We start from the raw sequence: 20,857 nt of genomic DNA, 5'->3' as shown, positions 1-20,857 counted from the left end.
AGACATACATTAACTCACTGTCTTAATCACCCTAACATGCCCTATCCGGAAAATGACGTCTTCTTTTTCCATGTTATCCTGACAGACGATCCGTGGTGTAGGATGACGCTCCTGTCACTGCTTGTCTCACTGGCAAGGGAAGCAGGGCAGGCGCTGACGAAACATATTCAATGAAGAACATTTTACACCATGATGTAACTAGTCAATAGAATCACACTGACTAGAAGATTTTTACAAACTTTACAAATATGATGGTTATTGTTTTTATTTGTCATGTCAGAGTGATATGATTGTTGATGATTAGCTTCAGTGTTCCAAGAAATATGGATCAGATTTTCTATTTTTGGATAGCTATTTTTGCAGGTCAATTATCTAGTTTTCCCATAATGTAAAAATAGTTGCACATGTGCAGCAGGGACACAATAAATATAATACAGGATAGTTATAAATGCATAGTGTTTAAATATATTGATTAAAAATGCATGTATTATTATTTTAAAAAAACTGTCCACAAATGTATTAAGGCATTAATTACTAAAAGTATGACCCCAAAAAAGGGTAAATTTAAAGGAAATGAGGAAGCTTGAGTATTCTGAAAGAGTAACTTGAACTCCCCTCCAGGACAGAAAGAAATGCAATAAAGATATAAAGTCGTGTACAGATTTATAAAGTCTTTGTGCAGTAATTGAGATAATTACAGGTTCATTGTCAAAGTGTTCAGAGAAAAGACAACTTCCCAGTTACACCCACCAGTTGGCTGTGCCATACTTCAAAGCATGATTTGTTTGCATATACAAAACTAGATGAACCAGGCGGACTCTTTAATGTGTTCGTCTCACATGTTATGAGTGTTTGCACTATTCACATCACACCTTGTTGTTTCCAGTGCAGGATGTTGTTCTGGTTCCTAAGCCCCCTTTGGCCTTTAAGCACTTCTCCCTGCCAATCTTACAGCGCTATCTTATACACTCATCTCCACTTCTCACTGTCTGTTTTGGCTGCTCCCTACATGTGTGTATATGAATGTACACTGAGCGGTGTCCAAGCAACAAGCCCCCCCCCCACCATAAAAGCAGGCTCTAAATCTAAGAGATGTCAGAGGAGCGGGGCTGCCCGGAGTGACTGTCCTACCTATTTCTGTCCCTGCAGAGCACACATGTGCCGTCAATAAAAACGGCCTGACTGTCATTTATAGTGTCCTGGCTATGATCCTCTAATTAACACACCTGCTATTCTGAGCCTTGTTACCCTGCTGAGGAGGAGAGGGGGTGTACAGAAAGGGAGGGGGTGTTTGCTGACCATTAAAACATCAGTGGATACTCGTCGTGTTGTTTCTGGCTTCAACCGCTTTGGGCCTGCAGGTGTTGGCAAGCCGTGTGTTGCAAAAGTTAGTTTTATGGCTTCGAGCCACACAGACAGAAAAAAAAACAAACAGACATGTGGATTCAGAGGTGTGTTTGATATGTAGTGACCCTACTTGACCACTGTGGAGTGCCACACCTTCTCCAACCGGCTGCAGGTGAGGGAAATAGTGCGTGTGTGTTTGCTCTTAGTTTTGCCTTCCTCTGTGTCTGTCTGCATTTTTGTCAATGCTCATCATCACCAGGCGACCTATTTCCTCTCCCTTGCTCCCTCTCTCAGTGACCCGCAGTTGAACAGAGGGTGACGTAAGGCTGTTCTCACCCTTGTGTGATCATTCAGGGGTCTACAGTGATGAGATGAGGTCAGTCAGTCAGCATGCAGCTGGTCCCCCTCACTAAACATCTTGTATAAGCTTATTTGCCCTTTTTTTGTGAAACTGGGTGATGACTTAATGCATTAGAGGCCCATCTGATCCGTTTGAGTGTGATCAGCGTACCGTGATGTCTCAACCTGAGAATGAACAGACAGTCAGACTGGACAGTTCACCAGTCTACTGACAGCAGGGGCCATTTTTAGAAATCTATTCTATCTTTTCTCTAAAGAGAGGCTGAAAAACAACAGAGTACCATAATGTTACGTTATCAAGCCAAATTTTGTGTTTCAGGGTTTAAGATGGCTATAAAAACAGAAGCACTTTCCTAATGATAAGCAAACTTTGATTTAACATTCAGTTTCTTCGAGTGGTTACACTGAGTCCTGTGCTGCTTTGTTTCCGTAGCTGGACTTGTGGCCTACATGTTTGTCATTCCATAGTAAAGTACCAGGAGTCTGCGGCCTGTCAAAAGGATGATGGCTGCCGACCACAAGCTTATTTGCTCTTCTCATCACCTCTTGTCTTCTCTTCCTATTTTGTCTACTTTTCCCTCCTCTCCTCTTTCACTCTTCTCTCCTCTTCTCCTCTCTCCCCTACCTTTTTATCCACAAACACGGCAGCACAGTGTCCACACAGAGGTTCACATTGACCAGCACGGGAAACATGGTGAAGTCACACACATTCCCTCACCATGAGATACATATCAGCTTTCATCCCAGGGACACAGTCTTAATCCTCCCTGTGCTGTGCAGCTACAGTCAATCAACATAATGAAGTTAATCATCTTCTAAGTTATTTAGCTCTCCGCTGATTTCATGTGTAGCTTTATTAAAGGTGGATAACTTGTATTTTTTAACATGATATCTTGTATCACTCTTGTATTGAATCTGAGTGGATAAAAAACAGTGGCTACTGCAAGCATAATTCTGTAAGTCGGATTTGAAACTGTCAAGCACACCAAGCCTCAGCAGACATGCACACATCATCTCTCATATTAGGAAACCCGACGTCATGCAGGACAACACTAGCCTCTTTTTAGAAGCCAAGCATTTCCCTGTAATCAGCAACAGAGAGTCCATTCAGTCATGTAGCAATGTGTATGTTTCTGCTAACCAGCCTGATGGCTGCGTCTTCGCCTATATCCTTCCCCGATAGAGGCCTGCTGTACAGCTAGGCCCCTGAGGTGGCCGCATATTTACTGGGTGAGTAAGGAATGTGGTTACATGCCTTAGACATTAGCTATGACGGAGCTCTGGCTCCACAAGAGAGGGAGGGAGCAAGGGAGGCAGTGGGGGAAGGAGGGAGGGAGGGAGGGAGAGAGGGAGGGTAGAGTCTGAGCTCACGGCAAGTGAGCTCATTCACCCCCAGAGCTCGAGAAGAGAGTGCAGCTCCGTCATCCTCTTTGCAGAGTGAGAGACAGAGAGAAAAGGAGAGGGGAGGAGGGAGCGAGAGGGGAGGAGTGTAACTCAGTGACTGAGCGAATGAGAGACAGGGAGAGCAGAGCGGCACAACAATAGTGGGCTGCTCTTCTGGCTGTGGACTCACAGAGACAGAGAGAGCGCTGAGAGAGACACAGACGCTCTGTTGACCAGCTGCAGGCAGATTACAGCTGGACTACACACACACAACCAAGTTAGTTTGTTCTCTAGCTCTCTGTGTTGGGGACAGCTCTTCACAGAGCCAGAGAGTCCTTTGAGGAGCATTTAGGGATTTTTGTGGTCATTGCATTGGATTAAACCGGACATGAGGAGCATGTTAACAGACATCGTGGACTCGTTTTTTTTTTTTTCATGGTACTAGGTCTGATCCCTGAGGAACACCACCTGGACAGAAACAGCTGACTTGACCAGAGTGGACCTGCGCAGCAGCAGGGTTTTTCTTTTCTTCTGGGGGTGATTACAATCAAGACTTAGTGTGCCTTGTCTTAAAGGAGAACACTTCTTGATTGCTTGTCTGGACATTACTAGTGGAGAGGGCTTGCTTCATCCCTGATAAAAGGAGCACCAGAACATTTTCCTCTGAGACTGAGTAAGTGTGAGTGGGACGGAGTGTGTTCTGAGGGATGCCTCTGGATGTGGTGATTGCCCCAGCGGAGGACTGTTTCTGGCCGGACCTGCACGACACAGACATGAGGCTGAAGATCAGGGTCCGCCGAATGAAGGAGGGGAGAGAGCTACGAGGTGTGTATCCACCTGGATAGGGAGCAGGAGAATTGTGTGTGTGTGTGTGTCCACCTGGATAGGGAGCAGGAGAATTGTGTGTGTGTGTGTGTGTGTGTGTGTGTGTGTGTGTGTGTGTGTGTGTGTGTGTGTGTGTGTGTGTGTGTGTGTGTGTGTGTGTGTGTGTGTGTGTGCGTGCGTGCGTGTGTGCGTGTGTGTGTGTGTGTGCGCGTGAGCTACGAAGAGTTTGGAAACATCCCTTTCTGGAGGATGAAGGCCTTTGTGTGCTGATGTGACAGCGCCGTCTGTGTTAACATGGAGAGGATGTGAAGAGCTTGGATCATAGTTTCTCTGGAATTGTAGTTGCTGGGAATTCAGCTGTAAAATGCATCTATGCTGAACACACTTAAGAAAGATGTGTGTGAAAGGAAAGCCCCTGATATTGCTTTGTGCATTGCAGATGAGTACAAAGGCACAGTGGGCTCACAGGTATTGAATTATTCCAGTCCAGGCGTGCTGCGAATGAAAGGTAGATGTGAATTGAATATTAAAGACTTGCACTGAATCGATATGAGATTCTCTGCTACAACAGGCTATAAAATACATCAGTACCCAGCCAAACACACTAATTGTTTTCCCACCTTTTTGTTTGCACAGTTAATGTGTTTAGAGACACAGAAAAGGAAGAAGGAGGATTAAGAGGATGACATTATGAAGACGAGGAGCAATGAAGAGGAAAGAGAAGCGAGAAAAAAAGGCTCTGGGGGGAAGAATGAGAGCCATGACCCGCGGTATGGCGTAGTGCTCATGCTCTCTCAGCCTGTGGTCATTGAGATGTAAAACTATCACAAAGGCTCTTTCTGTTTCTCTTTCTTCTCCTTTGCTCTTGGCTTTTCTCTCACTCCTGCTCACTCCCTCTCTCTGCAGAAAGGAGTCTTGTGGAGATTGTGTTATCAATATGTGTGCAGTGTGCACTGCAGGTGTTTAACATAACACCTTTCACACAGAGCGATGAGGCAATGCAGAGCTCTGCTGCTTTGGAGAAAAAATATTTCTTTAAAGCAGCACACTTACACACATATTGCACAACATATCGTTTCATTCATGCATTCATAAAGGTCAAAGTTTGATCTTTTGGGCCACAAATGAATGTGAATATCGCTGTAAACTCAGAGCAGTGAGCACAGCAGCCCTGAACACCTGCCACAGTTCACACTGCCAGGTGTGTTTCTTTGTGTGCACATGTGCATGCTCATTTTTATCTCAACCAGGTTTTTCTGCTGGATCCGTCAAACACGTTAACTTTCAGAAAGCTAGCAGTAAAAAAAATCACACCTTTGCTGTCAGTAGGTTGAAAATAGAAGTGTGTCTGTCACGGGTTATTTCAAGGCACTTCAACACGTCTCTGTGGAAAAAGACTTGTGAAAGCTTGCTAATTACAGGAGGGTTTACAGTCCTTTATTGGACTAACACGGTACTGCTGAAACAGCTTTTGATCCCTCTATCTTTCCACTGAGATAAAGGAACAATAAACAGTTTCACCATCAGCCAGGATGACGTGTTAATCACACAGTCATAAAGCTCAAGCCCTGCATGAAAAGCGATGACCTCATCCCACTAGATCATCATTGTTCTGTCAGTCTACACATTTTTGACAGATGTGGCCGGCTCTTAAACACACACACTCACACTGCTCCTCCACACTGCAGCACAGCCTTTGTGGATCTGAGTGGGACATGTGTGCAATGATGTCATGTTTGAGGGGGTGAGGGATGGAGGGGGGGGGGGGGTCACATTGAGATGCTAATGTCCCCCTCATAGTGGAGGGGACAGCTGGAGGGGCACAGAGGATGGCGTCATGTCTCCCCTGATATGAACCACAGAGGACTGCAATGGCGGGAGTGTTGGAGGGGTGCAGGGTGCTCATTCAGGCAGATCAATGCCCCCAGGCTGTGTGTGTGTGTGCGTGCATGTGTGTATGTGTGTTCCCTCTCTATTAACAGACAAGTTAAAGAGGCCAACTGAAAGCTACACAGACACTATGTAACCAACAAACACACACACACACAACAAACACACACACACACACACACACACACACACACACACACACACAAAGTGAAGAGAGGGAGGTGGTGAGTTTGTATTGACGAGGCAGTCAATTGTACCAGTAGCAGTGATGTAACAGCAGAGCTCCCCATTAACCAGAACAGCCAGGCAGGTGTTGTGTGTCTCTGCTCTCCTGATCAATATCTCCAGGATTTCACTTACATGCATCTCCCAGCTCTCTGCATCGACTCACACAACAGTGCAGCTCCAAAAAGAGACAGACTTTAGCAAGATATCTTTCTCAAAACGCAAACTTTTTTCTACTTCTGATAACCTGTAGCTTCAAATTAATACGTGAAAATGTACTAAGGAAATAACTAAAGAATGACAAAACGCCGCTCACAACCAGCAAACAAAGGAGGCCTGAGTGCTCGGCTCTGACAGGGCGAGAGAGGGAAAAAAAGCAGTTGCATAAGTGATGAAGTGGGCAGAGGAAAACGGAAAAAGGAAGTCACCGCTGGCTAGCGCTGCCGATGGCGACACAGTGCCCTCTTTCCCGGCTCTGTTTTTTTTCCAACCAAACATTTTCTTTTTCTAATTTTCATTTTTTACAGCATGTGTTCAGAATTGGGTTAGTCACTTCCCGTCCAAGTGGATTTTTCCAGGAGTTAGAGATACATGAGGTGGAGCTGCACAAAAGGTGATCTAGTCAAATGAAACTGAAAAAGGTTACAGTGTGGCTGATGATCTCATCACCTCAGAGTGAAAATGGAGGGTTTTTCTTTACTGAAGGTGTTTCTTTTCATGTGAAATGAAACTGTAGGGTTTGATATGACCTGAAATAAGCATGAAGCCACCTCTCAACAGACATTAGGGTCAGGTATTCCTCTTGAGTTGAATGTAGCGTGTGTTTGAGCCTCTTCTGATTATCATGCTGTGTGAAGGTGAACTGATCCGTCCCTGTTGACTCTCTGATGTCATCTTCGTAGACAGCTGGGCTGGTGTGTGTCACAGGGTATTTTCAGTGACCTCAGTGTGAGTGTACTGTGTGTTTATATGTATCTCTTGTGTGCTTAGATTGGAATGGACGGATGTGTCATCCTTGTCTTTTGGAGAATGTGAGGCCATGTCTCCTCAGGTTGTGTTCATGTGCTCGCTTTATTCCATCTTTGACGGCTGACTGTCATCAACATCACCGGCCTTCCTTAGGGTCGTCAAGGCAACCTTAAGCAGAGCGAGGTCAGGTGATGAGGTGACAATAACACGCTATCTCCTGTGTGACTAACGTCCATTAGTGCTGGCGGTGGAGCTTTGACTTCATGGATGGAAGGTGTTTGTAATTGTGTTGACGTAATGTCGCTGTAATGCAGCAGCCTTAAAAAGCAGTCAGGCACACTCAGTCCTGCTCTCTTATCTCTGACTTCAGTCTCTGGTCATGCCAGTAACCCCTTACTCACTCTGTCTGCCAGTCTTCCTGCTGTTTAAATGTTGATTTAACGCCAAATGAGGTCATCTACAGTAATCACGGCTGTAATTATTCATCCAGACACACGCAAGATCAAACGCAGAGAATATTTATAGAAGCATATTTTCATTCATGAGGTCACTTCCCTTCATACACACTTTCTCTACAGGGTTAAACACACACACAAACCCTGTCTCCACTGTGGAACGTCCTGTCTTCTGTCCTTCTAACAACTCTTCAACAATGTCCTCCCATAGAAAGGGAAATGGTTTGTGTGTGACGTGAGGCTTTTTCCTGTTGATTTAAGAGTCTCCAGGAACACACTGCTTCCTCACACAGATACAGTATACATGCCTGTGGTGGGGGCTATATGTAGTACCATTTATTTTCTTTGAGTGTGTGTGCATGTGTGAGTGTGTGTGTGTAGAGGCAGCTTGGGAACTAAGAAACTAGGAAGAAACCCTTCAAAGAACAACCCTTCCTCCCTCTGTTTTATGAATTAGTGACAGTGCAGCACCGCCCATAAGATCACTAGAAGGACATTCTGGTACTACAGTACTTGTACAGTCTAAAGCCAAACTGTGAACTACAAATGCCTGCTTGGTCCAAAAAGGTTGGATCATAGAGACATGTTCGTATAGCAGCATTCCATTGGACTCTCCCTCATTTCTTCCTGCAACTTGTAAGTCATCTGATCGCTCTTGTGGCATATCTGTCCTTCCCTCCACTTCACCCCCAATGTGGAGCGCTGATGTCATTGCTCCGATGGTTGCCATTAATAGCTGGAAACAGACAGCCCTTCTTCACTTTGCTCTTAAAGAGACAGTGCATCATGAAAGTCACAAGGCTCTATCCAGCCTCAAGAGCAAAAACTGCTATCCTCTGGCATATTGCAAAACTTATTTCTGCAGCTTTTTAGATCTCATATCTGTTGAGTGCACAGTTCAGTCTGCTGACACTGTGTGCTTTCTGTTTGCCTATGTGTGTGTGTGTGTGCGTGTGCTTGTGTGCGTGTATGTGTGTGTGTGTGTGTGTGTTGGCGTTGCTACATGAATAGTGCAGCTGGGTGTGTGTTACAATGGAAGGCAATGTCCTGCCTGCACTATGCTGTGTGTGCTACTTTAGACCAGTGATGTCATGTCTCACTCACTCTCACTGTGTGTGTGTGTGTGTGTGTGTGTGTGTGTGTGTGTGTGTGTGTGTGTGTGTGTGTGTGTGTGCGTGTGTGTGTGTGTGTGTGTGTGTGTGTGTGTGTGTGTGTGTGTGTGTGTGTGTGTGTGTGTGCGCACTATGTCCCAGATTGGGTCAGGCAGGGCTGAATCTAGATTAGTCTCTAATCTCCTTTCTGGGGCTAAGGGTTTTCCTTGAAGCACTCCCTTCAATGCTACACGCTCCTTAGCGAGGTCATTACCCACTCCTCAACACACACACACACACACACACAGTTCAACCCCACTCCTCTGGTTGGCCCCCACCCTGTAGTTATACAACCGCGGTACTGCAGAGTAATGATGAGTGTGGACATTTGTGTGTGTGTGTGTGTGTGTGTGTGTGTGTGTGTGTGTGTGTGTGTGGGCAGGAGTTAGGGCAAGCAGTGCATCCAAGGAGTCCCAGGCAGGAAGAGTGAATATTGAGCATATGTTGGTTGCAAGATATGTAATGATTATATCTGAAATGTTTGTGTGAATGTGTGTGCTGTGTGGTTGTCGGGGGGATGTTACTGGGCCTCTGTCCTGGCCCTGCACCTGTGGCCTCTCTCATTCCCCCACCCTGACGCAATGCACTGCTACAGGACATGAGCTCATGCAGGAAACAGAGCCACACACACGCACACACATATGCCAAAAGTGGAGCCGCCTGCCTCTTAAAGGGCCAGACACACACATTCCTGGCCGGCCTGCAGTTAACCTAGCTTGCACACAGAAGCAAAGAGAGCCTCTATTCTGCCCCTGTTGCACTAACAGGACCCAGACATTGTAGCCCAGATTCACTCTAAAAGCCTTTGGAGCGTGTGACTGCTCTGCCAATGGGGGTGCAATGTTCCCAATGAGTTAACTGGAGTCTTTGCAGTGTCCCCAGTGTGTTTGGTTCTTTGCCCTGTAGAAAACCTTTAGTGTACCTAACCATTTTTTTCCCTCTTGTGTCTCTGCAGGAGGCTTTGCTGCTTTCTCCTCCTGCTTCCCTGGCCTGTGTGAAGGGAAACCTGCCACTGCTCTGCCTATGAGCTTGTCCCAGCCCTGCTTGCCTGTGGCTAATGTAGGGCCTACTCGCATCCTGCCACACCTGTACCTGGGCTCACAGAAGGATGTCCTCAACAAGGTAGATTTGATTTTGTATCTTTTAAACAGATTCCAAAAAGTTTGTTTGTTGTTGTTTAGTAGTGAAAAAAATGTACAAATTTGTAATACCCTTATTTCTGTCTCTGCAGGACCTGATGGCTCAGAATGGTATCACTTATGTGCTGAATGCTAGCAACACCTGTCCCAAGCCAGACTTCATCAGTGAGAGCCACTTCATGCGAATTCCAGTTAATGACAACTACTGCGAGAAACTGCTGCCCTGGCTGGACAAAACTAATGAATTCATTGGTAAGAGGAACTATTATGTGTTTGGATTGAAGTTCAGGATTAGAAGAAAAAAGCACAACAATGAGGAAGTGTCTCTTTAGGAAAGGGAATAGATCTCAAATTATGTGTATAAGAATGCTGTGATATTTGATACATCATATCTGCACATTGTCACAGTTAATAAACGCTCACGTGCAGCTTAGCAAACAATAGCGTCAGGTATAACACATCCGTTCAGTTGACCCCCGTACTCTGTCAGGAAATGTCAGTTTGCTCTCAATAGACGATGATTGTCTCCAGAGACTTTGCCTTAAAGACGTGTATTCATACCTGTTCCTTTCCCCCTTCCTCAACAGACAAAGCTAAGGTGTCAAACTGCAGAGTCATTGTGCACTGCCTGGCTGGAATCTCGCGTTCAGCAACCATCGCCATCGCATACATCATGAAGACAATGGGCTTGTCATCGGATGATGCCTACAGGTACACTTCCTCCTCCCATCCAGCGCCAGCTGATCTAAGGTGTCAGCCTCAGTAAAAAAGAAACCCACTGTTGAAAGCAATGCAAGATCATTTTCTCAACCTCCCCCCAATCGTGGGAAATTATATTGTTTAATGGTTGCCAGGGTAATGAGTGTGTACAAAAGGCTTTGTTGGACAACACCATCCCTTGTGTTGTTCGTCAGTAAAACTTTCCACACCTTGCACCTAATTAAATTTAATCAGTTATTCAGATCATAAAAGGTTTCTTAGGTTTTATCAAATGATTTACTGTGAATCATTTGCCTCACACTGCTTCCTTATCACTAATATTCTTAAACGTTCTCATCCTTTCAGGTTTGTTAAAGATCGAAGACCGTCCATATCCCCTAACTTCAACTTCCTGGGTCAGCTTCTGGAGTTTGAGAAGGGTCTGAGATTACTGCAAGCTTTAACTTCCACCTCTGACGACAAGATCTCTGAACACAACACCAAGCAAAGCTCTGAGGTAAACGGAGTCAGCACAGGTTTTGAGATGAATGGCCACCGCAGCAACTATGACTCATCTGGTCCCGAGCCACACATCACTCCAGAACCCAAACTGCCCTCACCCACTTCCCTCCAGCAAGGCTTCAACGGCCTGCACCTCTCTGCAGAGAGGATCATGGACACTAACCGGCTTAAACGCTCCTTCTCTTTGGACATTAAGTCAGTCTACTCCCCTAACAGCCCCCGCTGCCCAATAATGGCGCCCACACACTCTGAAGACGTCCCCAAGCTGTGCAAGCTTGACAGCCCAGGAACTGGCACCTCCAATGGTGTTTGCTCCCAGTCCCCCATCTCAGACAGCTCCAGTCCATCAGATTCACCGTTTCCCTCACCAGGCTGCGGGGGCAGCATTGGAGGTTTGGGAGGAAGTGAAGCAGTCCATCGTTCTAGTTCTTCCTCCTCCAGACCCAGGAGGAAACCCAAGCACTCCTCTAATAGTTCCCCAATCCACGTCCAACCACACCAACCTCCGCAGTCCCTCAGCCTGTCGTTGGACCACAAGAGCCCCAGCATGGATGAGAACCTGAAGGGCTCCCTGCTTCTGTCGCTCCCCTCCCAGCCTACTGTAGGGTCCGGGGCCATGTGGACCAAACACAGAGACACTGTCCAGGCCACCACGCCCGTCACTCCTGTCACCCCTACCACAGATGCCCCCTGGCATTTTGGGGCAGAGGAAGGTGGGGAGAGAGACATGGAGCTTGGAGGAGGAGGGGGAGGAGGAGGAGAAGAGTCATCTGTGAGGTTTGGGAGCAGCTCAGCGTATGTGGCGTTTGGATGCAGTGAAGGTGTGCGGTTACGAGAAAAAACCCAACGGGAGAAGCCCTCTGTGCCGCAGACGCAGAGAGATCACCAGGAGTCAAAGTCTTCATCTAACAGTAAGAACAACAGCGGGGTGGCATCAGAAAAGCAGTTCAAGAGGCGCAGCTGTCAGATGGAGTTTGAGGAGGGTATCTCTGAGACACGCTCCCGAGAAGAATTAGGAAAAATTGGGAAACAGTCGAGTTTCTCTGGAAGCATGGAAATCATCGAGGTATCCTGACAGATAATGGACATGACTGGAGCCGTCCCTTAGTGGCTAAATGGACCTTGTTAGAGGGAGCACAAGATGAGGCTGGGAACAGAAAAGGCTTTTTTGTGCTCCCTTCACAGACAGTGTTAAAGACTCTGACAGAGAGAAGGACAAATAGAAGCAGAGAGCTAATGTGTAAGCTTAGCATGTGAGCTAGCTTTTACAACTGGACAGACAGAACCTGTGATGTGGCTCCAAGCAAGCCTGAACCATCCTGAACTGACGCACATACCAGAAGGAAAGTTTGAGAAGTTTGGGGTGAAGGGGTTGGCTGAAGGTACTGAAACTGTTAAATTCTCTGTCGCAGATAAAAAGAAACAACCCAGAGAAAGTGTCATGCTGCATCCTTACTATATAAAATATCCTTATTTTGACAGAGTTTGGACAGTGCTTGCCTGCAGTCAAACGTGGTGTGCTTCAGTGGGTGTACAGCTTGTGATTTGAACCAAGCCCCCTCCCTTCATGTGTCAGAAAGCCTCAAACCTCGCACGGCTAACTCTGCACCCCCCCTCATCTTCCCAGTGCCACTGACTGTGCATCAACAACAAAAACAGACTCCATAACAGCACCGTCTCCTCACATCCCCGCAGCACAAGGCAGAGAGATCCCAGGACTAAAATTGAAAGGCGGTACTGTGTCAAACTATGAAGGATCCTCAGCAGTTTGTTGCTGAAAAGACTCTTAGCAATGGGCAGTGCCCCCTCCCATAAAGCACATCGTTTCTCTCCTGACTTTAGCTCCCTTGTTTCCAGTGTTAACAGTGTAATGGGACTGAGGTTTAATGAGATCCCCTGAACCCCTCCCACTGCTCCCAGTCACCACGTATGGTCACCACTGAGCATGTACCAGAAAGGCTGGCTACAGACAGACAAATACTATATATACAATATGAATATATATAGCAATTTTAATGGACTCCTAATGGACTGTTTTTTGTTCAGTTATAGTTTTAATTTATTGTATTGGTTCATTCTGGTAATGAGAAATAATATAATGTTTTGTGGATTTATTTCTTTTCTCTTTTGTTGAATTATTATTGTAATTATTATTATTTGCTGTATGGTATTTATGAACACACACAAACAAATACACACATTCAACAAATTCAAGCAAGCAATATGTGCTGTTCCTTCTTTGGCGAGAGTGAAGAATAACTTTGAATTAAATGCACTTTCCTTCCTTCTGATAACCAACTGGTGACATGATATCCGAAGAGATGACTTCTTAGTGTCTTACATAGGAATATAAAGCTTCTATTTGTATTTGGAGGACGCTACAGAAACAAGCTAATGAGATCTATAGAAACAGAATCTCTGTTTCGGCTCATTGGCAGTGTGTAATCATGGATTTATCACAATTGTGGACTAAAAAAGTTGGTTTAGTATCCACACACATATATGCTAATTACTAATATACAGTAGAAGATCATCTGCCTGTTTCACGAGCTTGCATATTGATGCCAATATGCAAGACGTAGGCTCCTTTATGCATTTGAGATTTATAGACAGAACCAAGTGTCCTCTCCAAGCCAGCTCCATTATCATCCCGGACTCGCCAAAGCTGAAACAAACCAACACACACACACACACCCCTTATACTAAATGCACTTACACTTATTTTCATACATATAAAACTCTGGCATGACACACATCCTTTTGTTCATTCTCAGGGGATCTTTCAGTGAGCCAAGCCCGGCACAGGGTACACCGCTGCTGGCACATCAGCACAATGCATGTCCCAAAAGCTCCCTTGCTTTCTTGCTTTGTCTTCGTTTTATTTTGTTCGTTTTTTTATTATTATTAGTTTTGCTCTTATTTCTGATTTTCCAAAGCATTGATACAAACAGCATAACACAGTGGAAAGATACAAAAAAGAGGATCTCCAAATCTTGAGGTGAAAGAAATGAAAACTTTGCTCTCCTGGTGCGAGATGGTTATTTATTTATAATGTAAAAAATGTGTTTTATTTTTCCTTTGACCTTCGATTAGCTTTTCTCTGACCTTTGACCCTGAGCTGCTGCAACTACAGTAAGTTCAGATAGATATCCTCCCTCCAGAGGCTCAAGCATCCTCTACTCTCATCCCTTACTCCCTGTATTTTTAAGAAATGTTGTTAGAATTATTTATGACATGTAACAAAAATGATGCAGGCTGTCCCATTTGCTAAATTGTTGTTATTGAATTATCATTATTATTATATTATTATTATTATTATTATTATTATGATCATGTTGTGTAAATAGCAACGCATCTAAGAACACTGATGAATTTAGATGAGTTTTTAAAAGAACATCCTGATACCTTAGGCTGCTTGACGCAAAAATACCTCAGGTTCTATTGAAAGGCTTTTCCTTCCCCTGTACATGTTTTGTGAAAATGAGACGAAAATACAGACATGACGAAATACAATCTGCTCTCTGCTTCTTTTTCTTCTTCTTCTTTTGTGCTTGCATGGGGGCTGAACAGGGCTGAGGAAGGGAATTCCACCAAACAGAAAAACAACATATTACGACATCCTGGAGTCCTGGAGTCTTAATATTGATTTTGTGTTTAACAGCTCCTCTCTGTCCACACACAACACAGCACCATTGATTTTTCCTCTTACTCAGACAGAGCCACGTGCTTCAATATGCTGCTGGGGAAATCAATTATTTAATAGAGAAGTTGTGTTAAAGAACATGTACATCTTAATGAATTTTACACTAAGATGAAGCGAATGAAGTGTAACACAACCCTGGTTCCAAACAAGTTGGAACTCTATAAAATGTTGATAAAAACTGATTTTGATGATTTGAAAATCATCTATGACCTATATTTAAACTGAAATAGTGCAAAGACAACAAATCAAGTGTTCAAACTGAGAAATTCCATTATATTATGAGAAAATATATATTCATTTTAAATTTGAGGCTAGAAACACGTTTCAAAAAAGTTGGGACAGGTACAACATAACACTGAAAAAGTCATGTCATGCTTAGAAATACATGGAGGAACATCTCCCAACTAGTTAAGTTAATTTGAGACAGGTTAGCAACACGACTGGGTATAAAAAGGACACTCCAGAGGCACTGAATCTCACACACTCAGTGAGTCTCCCACAGGTAATGATGGGAAGAGGTTCCCACTCTGAGAGAATACATTAGCAAATAGTTTAACAATTTCAGAATAATGCTCATGAGTGTAAAATAGCAAATCATTTGTGGATTTCATCATCTACAGCAGGGATTCCCAAAGTGGGGGTCTGGACCACCTGGGGGTCGCAAGACACAAATGGGGGGTCGTGAGATGTCTTCTAGAATGTTTTTTTTAAAGTTATCTAAAATAGTATATTTAACCCATTATAGCAAAAAATATCGAAAAAAAATTGTAGCGAACCTTGAAATAAAACCTTGAAAATAGATGTAATGTAATGAGTTTTCTGCCACTCTTTTCTCCAGTTGAAAATATGACAATAATGGCAAAACATGGCAAAAACATACCTATATGACATTCTCATATAGGTAGGCTAATTTTCTGCAGACCAGCTAAATGAAGCCACATTAAAACACTTGGAGGGACTGTGGGAGACGCAAGTCTTTGGCACTTGTATTTTGGGGGTCGCGGGATAAAAAGTTGGGAACCCCTGATCTACAGTATAGTATCATTAAAAGATTTAGAAATCTAGGGAAATCTCAAAAGAGATGAGGCTAAAAACTAATACTGGATGGCTGTGATCTTCAGACCTCAGGAGGCACGGCATTAAAAAGAAATATGACTCTGAAGTGGCAATCACTGCATGAACTCAAAATCACTTCCAAAAATGATTGTTTGTGAACACAGTTCCTTGCTGCATCCACAAATGTAGGTTGAAACAGTAGCGGAAACCATATATAAACATGATGCATAAATTCCATTGACCTCTAAGTTTGATTTCTAAGTGCCCATGACATAGGTAGCTGACACATTTGGATCAAATCTAATTTATTCTTATCCTGTTTTAATCAATATTTATCAAAGCAACACTACATTTTGGGATTTGCCAATGTGAGATTGGTTTAACCAAGTGAACGCTGCAATACTCTGAATAAACCCATAAAACCCTGTCTATAAAACAAAATGTTGTGATAAAGTACAAAATGATTATCAGCCAAATAAACTAAAGATAGTCATAGTGAGCAGAAAGTTAGCTCATCATCTAGCTTGTTGTTTTTATTCATAAGTAACAAAAGCTGGCTAGCCTCTCTGAAGCTGATTGATTATTAAATTAAAGATTATCAGATGTAAGTGTAGGGAAAGAAAAAGTTAGAAACAGTCTTCATATAAGAGAAATAAAGGGTCCTGTGAGCTGCACCTTTAAGGTACGTCACCCTGGTTGTTCCTGTCTTGTCTCACATTGACTCAATGTCTGGTTTTATCCCTCTGCTTCATTGTCTAACACCCACCATACAGCTACACATGACTGGTCTCGCCGCTCCACCTCTTCCTTATCCCAACTGTCTCCTGGGGGGTGGCGGCTGGTGAGGGTGCACTGTTTGCCAATGATGTGATGTGTTTGAACAGTGCTTACCTCCAGGGGCTGGGAGAGCGAGGTAAGGTAGTGGCGTGTGTGAGAAAGAGAGGAACAAAGAGAGGTATTTACCCCCAGAGGACACAGAGTACACCAATGCTACAATAAAAAAAAAAAAACTGAGTCCAAATCCAGCACAGGGGGTGAGGGGGGGGGGGGGGGGGGGTAACACATGAAGCCCCCTCCATGGTAGCTTGCTTATAAGCTTACAAAGGTAGTTTTGGTTTAGGTAATTTCACTGCAGTCCTCAAACAAAGCACCAACATTTGGTTCAGTCTGCCTAGAATAAACTGTGTGTTGTTCTGGTCAGATGAGGGAGGTAAGGAGGAGCAGCAACAAAGATGGGGCAAACTCTCTTACATGCATAACATATAAACACACATCATCATGTAAAATCAGACGGCTCTCAGCCTTCTTAATCAAGCACAATACTGTCTTGATGAGCATCTCAGGGGGTCCAATAGGAGACAGGTAGAGGTAATGGCATTACCAGAATCTCCAGCTGAGTCTTTCAGCTCTACTGTTAGTGTGTTGTTGTGTGTGTGTTTCTGTATTTTCATGACCAACATGGGAATTCCCCATGACAAGACCACCGGTAATGGAATACACAGTAAATCCTGCTTTCTCACTTTCATTCATTCCAACATAAGCGGCTCTGCGGCATGCTGATGTGTGCATTTATCACCAGGATCATAAGAGATAATGCTTTCACAATATGCTTCCTCTATTCAAGTGTGTGAGTGAATGTGGGAATGTGTTATTTTTCAAGGTGCCCTGAGTTTGTATTATATGGATCTGCGTCTCGGGTTACCTGACTGTCTGCAGTCTGCTGTGCTGAAGTCTGCACTTCTCAGCAGGTTTCTTGTTGCCAAAGTGCTGTAGTCCTTCAGTGGCCTGAAATAGCTTCCTAATGCTTCCATATCCCTTTTATATAAGTTTCTATTGTTATCTCTGTAACAGCTTAATTACTGGAAATGTTCTTTGTTATCTGAAATAACGCACAGTTGCTATTGGTATATCCACACATGGGTCCATGTGTGAACACAACATTGACAATTGATGTGTATACAGTATATGTAATGATGCTGTGACTTTAAGATGAAGCCAATATACTAACAGGTAAAAACAGATATAACACAGGGGAAAATACAAATATACACCACAGACTGATTAATAAGGGGGTGGATTAAAGTAACAACCACCTCTCCTACAGGGGAACAGTAAAATAAAAGGCACAGTGAGAAAAAGAATACATAAAAAAACACCACAAAAGAATAATAGCTGAGGAAGAAGGTGCTGTAAACAACAATAACTAACACATTATGGGTTCCTGAGGCTCTTTATGTCACACACAGACAATCAATGTACATTTTTGTCTAATTAGAAAAAAAAAAACATCAATAGATACAAGTGTGAATATGACCCTGTCACATGTATTTCAATGTACACATATGACATGTACATACAGTACGTGACGCAGGATAGTAGCAAGAAATGTCTCACTTTCATGATAGATTAGTTTGCTGATTATGTTGCTGATTTGATCCTTGTGCACAAGCTACAAACTGTCAGTCAAAAGAAAAATGTCCATCATGATGCCAACAGTGATGCCTTCAAATATCTTAGTTTTTTTCTGTCCAACAATCCATGGGAATTTATGCCAGCTATAGTACATAAAAATTATTATAAGTTTGTAAAAATAATTATGCAGATACGGTCTCAGCTCAAACAAGTAGATGAACTGTTCTCATTTAGTTTGAAGAAGAAAATTTGTTTACAGGGATAAACCCCTTGAGATGTTTCATCTCGTTTTAGAGGGGGTCCCAAACAGAAAATCACAAATATAAAACAGGACAATACAAACTATAAAACAAAACATGGATAATTCAAAAGAGAAAACCCATGGACAGTCAGACAGACAACCAACTTGACGACAATAACAACAACAACAACAACAACAACAACAAAAGAGGGGTTGATACAACCTTAAACAAGGTACAATAAACAAGAGAAAAATAGAGTGAAATTCAATAAACTAAAGGAGCAATGATTAAACACAACAACAAGAAAAATGTGATAAAAATAATTAGGAAATATGTAAAGGAAGTAGAGGAACAGTGAGGGCTTTACTGAAAACATAAACAGTTCGTTTTGCAATGGGAAAAAAAAAAGTTTAAATAAGGGGAAGGAAGATAAAGAACAAATATTTAAAGGTAAATTATTCCAGTCAGAAGGGGCCTGAAACATAAAAGCTTTTTTACCAAATTCTTTGGCTGCAAATGGTACCATCAAAAGAAAATGATCTAACCTTCTGAATGAATAACTCAAAGTAAGTGTATGTTTATGTGTATGTTTATGATTATGTGTATGTGTATGTGTATGTGTATGTGTATGTGTATGTGTATGCGTATGCGTATGCATATGCATATGCGTATGTATATATGTATGTGAAAGAATGATGATGTTTTGCACTACTATGTTGATTCTTTTCATGCAGCTAAAGCACATTTAAATTGAACTTAATGTCTGTTTCATTTGTATGTTTATCAATGTGTGTTGCTTGTGGGATAGCATGCACGTGTGTGCGTGCGTGCGTGCGTGCGTATCATTCCTCTCACAGAGCTGATGGTACCAGACGTATCCATGCTGAGGAGCTGCCTGGCGCCTGCTCCCAGTCCGTCTATATGGAAACAGTTAGGAAGTGTTACGTCAGCAGAGTACGTTGCTTACACACTTCTATGCCTTTCCACTTGTAGACATGTGCACACAAACACACACACAATGCACACACACACATGTCCACAGCATGCTTGACTTTCTTCTTCTTCTTCTTCTCCTCCTTGTGTTGCTTTTTCTCACACTCTTCTCAAACACACACTCATTACTCTCTCTTGCTGCCCGAAAGTTGCGTCAGCACAGCATTCCTCACTTTTCCACGCGTCACTAAGGATGACTGACTCCAAACAGCATTTCTTGCCCTTTTTTTTCCATGGAAAACTTGTGTCCTTATATAACCCTGCAGTCTGGCAGCCTGCTCGTCCTACTATTTCTCCCAAAGACTCCATTCTCTCTGTCTCATCCCTGTCCATCTCTCAGGCAAATGAGTGAAAAACTTTGCTCTGTGGTCTTGCAGGCCGGGCAGGTTCTGGTACTTCTCCCTTCTCTTCCATGCCAGGCCAACAGAAGTGGCATGTGTGTTTGATATTCTCTTTGTGTTGCACATTCAACTGTAGCTTGAAGTACAGCTCACCAGAGAGAAATGAGCTGGATAAATGAAAGCAGAGATCACAAGTGCATTTCCGCTGCAGCAGGCAACAGTTTTTCATTGTGTGTGTTTAGTGAGAAGGAATCCCTGGCAAGCTCTGCAGCTCAGCAAGCCTCAGGTAATCCAGATTAATGCAGTTAGTGTTGTCATGGCCACCACCTGTCTATCACATACAACGAGACAAGAGGGGGCGTCTAGACTGGTACTTCTTTGGTAAACAAATAAAGGCAATAAAGGGGAAAGTTGTGCTGTCTGGGCTTTTGATATGAACAAAAGTATCCCTCAGGGATCCTCTTGCTCTATTTTAATGAACAACGGACACTGCTCCAATATTATTTCCATCTATGGGGTGATAGAGTATGCAGAGGTTTGCAATGTGCATTAGAAAAGTCGACACTCATTGTGATTAGTCAGGCGGGTGTTGTGTAACTGACTGCTGCCACCTACTGCTCCCTCCCTGTCAGACTCAGCAGCTTGTGTTTGTCCTCTGACAGGAAGGTGAGAGGGGATCAATACTTTTGTTCCAACAGCCGAGCCAGCAGCAGATTGAATGAGCAGCAGAGTGTTTGTGCTCAGGTTTCGCTTAGATCCTGATCTCAGCAATGAAACAGAATGAATGGATAACAACAGAGAATGTGTGTATCTTCATTTCCTCTGCGCATTTAACTGTGAAGCTGCCCCCCGCCTAACTGCAAATGAGTAACTGTGTGTGTGTTTGTGTGTGTGTGTGTGTGTGTGTGTGTGTGTGTGTGTGTGTGTGTGTGTGTGTGTGTGTGTGTGTGTGTATGTGTGTGCATGTGCGCATGTGTGTGTGTATTCAAAGTGCTGACTAAAGCAGCTGCTGTGCTGACATCTGTCTCTGTCTGTCTAATGGTGAACAAACTGCAACTCTCTTTCTCTCTCTCTCTCTCTCTCTCTCTCTCTCTCTCTCTCTCTCTCTCCCTATCTCTCTCTCTCCCTCTCTCTCTCCCTCTCTC

At 43.6% G+C, this 20,857-nt stretch overlaps 1 protein-coding gene across 1 annotated transcript; it reads left to right on the top strand.

Annotated features, from left to right (window-relative positions):
- The first annotated feature begins 3,274 nt into the window (after positions 1–3,274).
- On the top strand, positions 3,275–14,478 carry LOC117813840 (dual specificity protein phosphatase 8-like). The gene is made up of 5 exons (XM_034684878.1): positions 3,275–3,915; positions 9,561–9,727; positions 9,837–9,996; positions 10,332–10,455; positions 10,810–14,478. The coding sequence occupies exons 1-5, from the start codon at positions 3,798–3,800 to the stop codon at positions 12,038–12,040; spliced, it is 1,800 nt and encodes a 599-aa protein (XP_034540769.1). The 5' UTR covers positions 3,275–3,797; the 3' UTR covers positions 12,041–14,478.
- Positions 14,479–20,857: the final 6,379 nt, after the last annotated feature.

The sequence above is a fragment of the Notolabrus celidotus genome, chromosome 6, assembly GCF_009762535.1.
Source record: "Notolabrus celidotus isolate fNotCel1 chromosome 6, fNotCel1.pri, whole genome shotgun sequence".
Taxonomy (NCBI): Eukaryota; Metazoa; Chordata; class Actinopteri; order Labriformes; family Labridae; genus Notolabrus; species Notolabrus celidotus.
Note: the sequence above shows the minus strand (reverse complement) of the source record. Positions and strands in the feature narration are given on the sequence as shown.

Bases quoted from the DNA above. Each gene is read 5' to 3' on its own strand.
- LOC117813840 (XM_034684878.1), top strand. From the start codon at position 3,798: ATGCCTCTGGATGTGGTGATTGCCCCAGCGGAGGACTGTTTCTGGCCG. The intron at 9,728-9,836 runs GTAGATTTGATT...CTGTCTCTGCAG, and splicing joins AGAAGGATGTCCTCAACAAG to GACCTGATGGCTCAGAATGG. The intron at 9,997-10,331 runs GTAAGAGGAACT...CTTCCTCAACAG, and splicing joins CAAAACTAATGAATTCATTG to ACAAAGCTAAGGTGTCAAAC.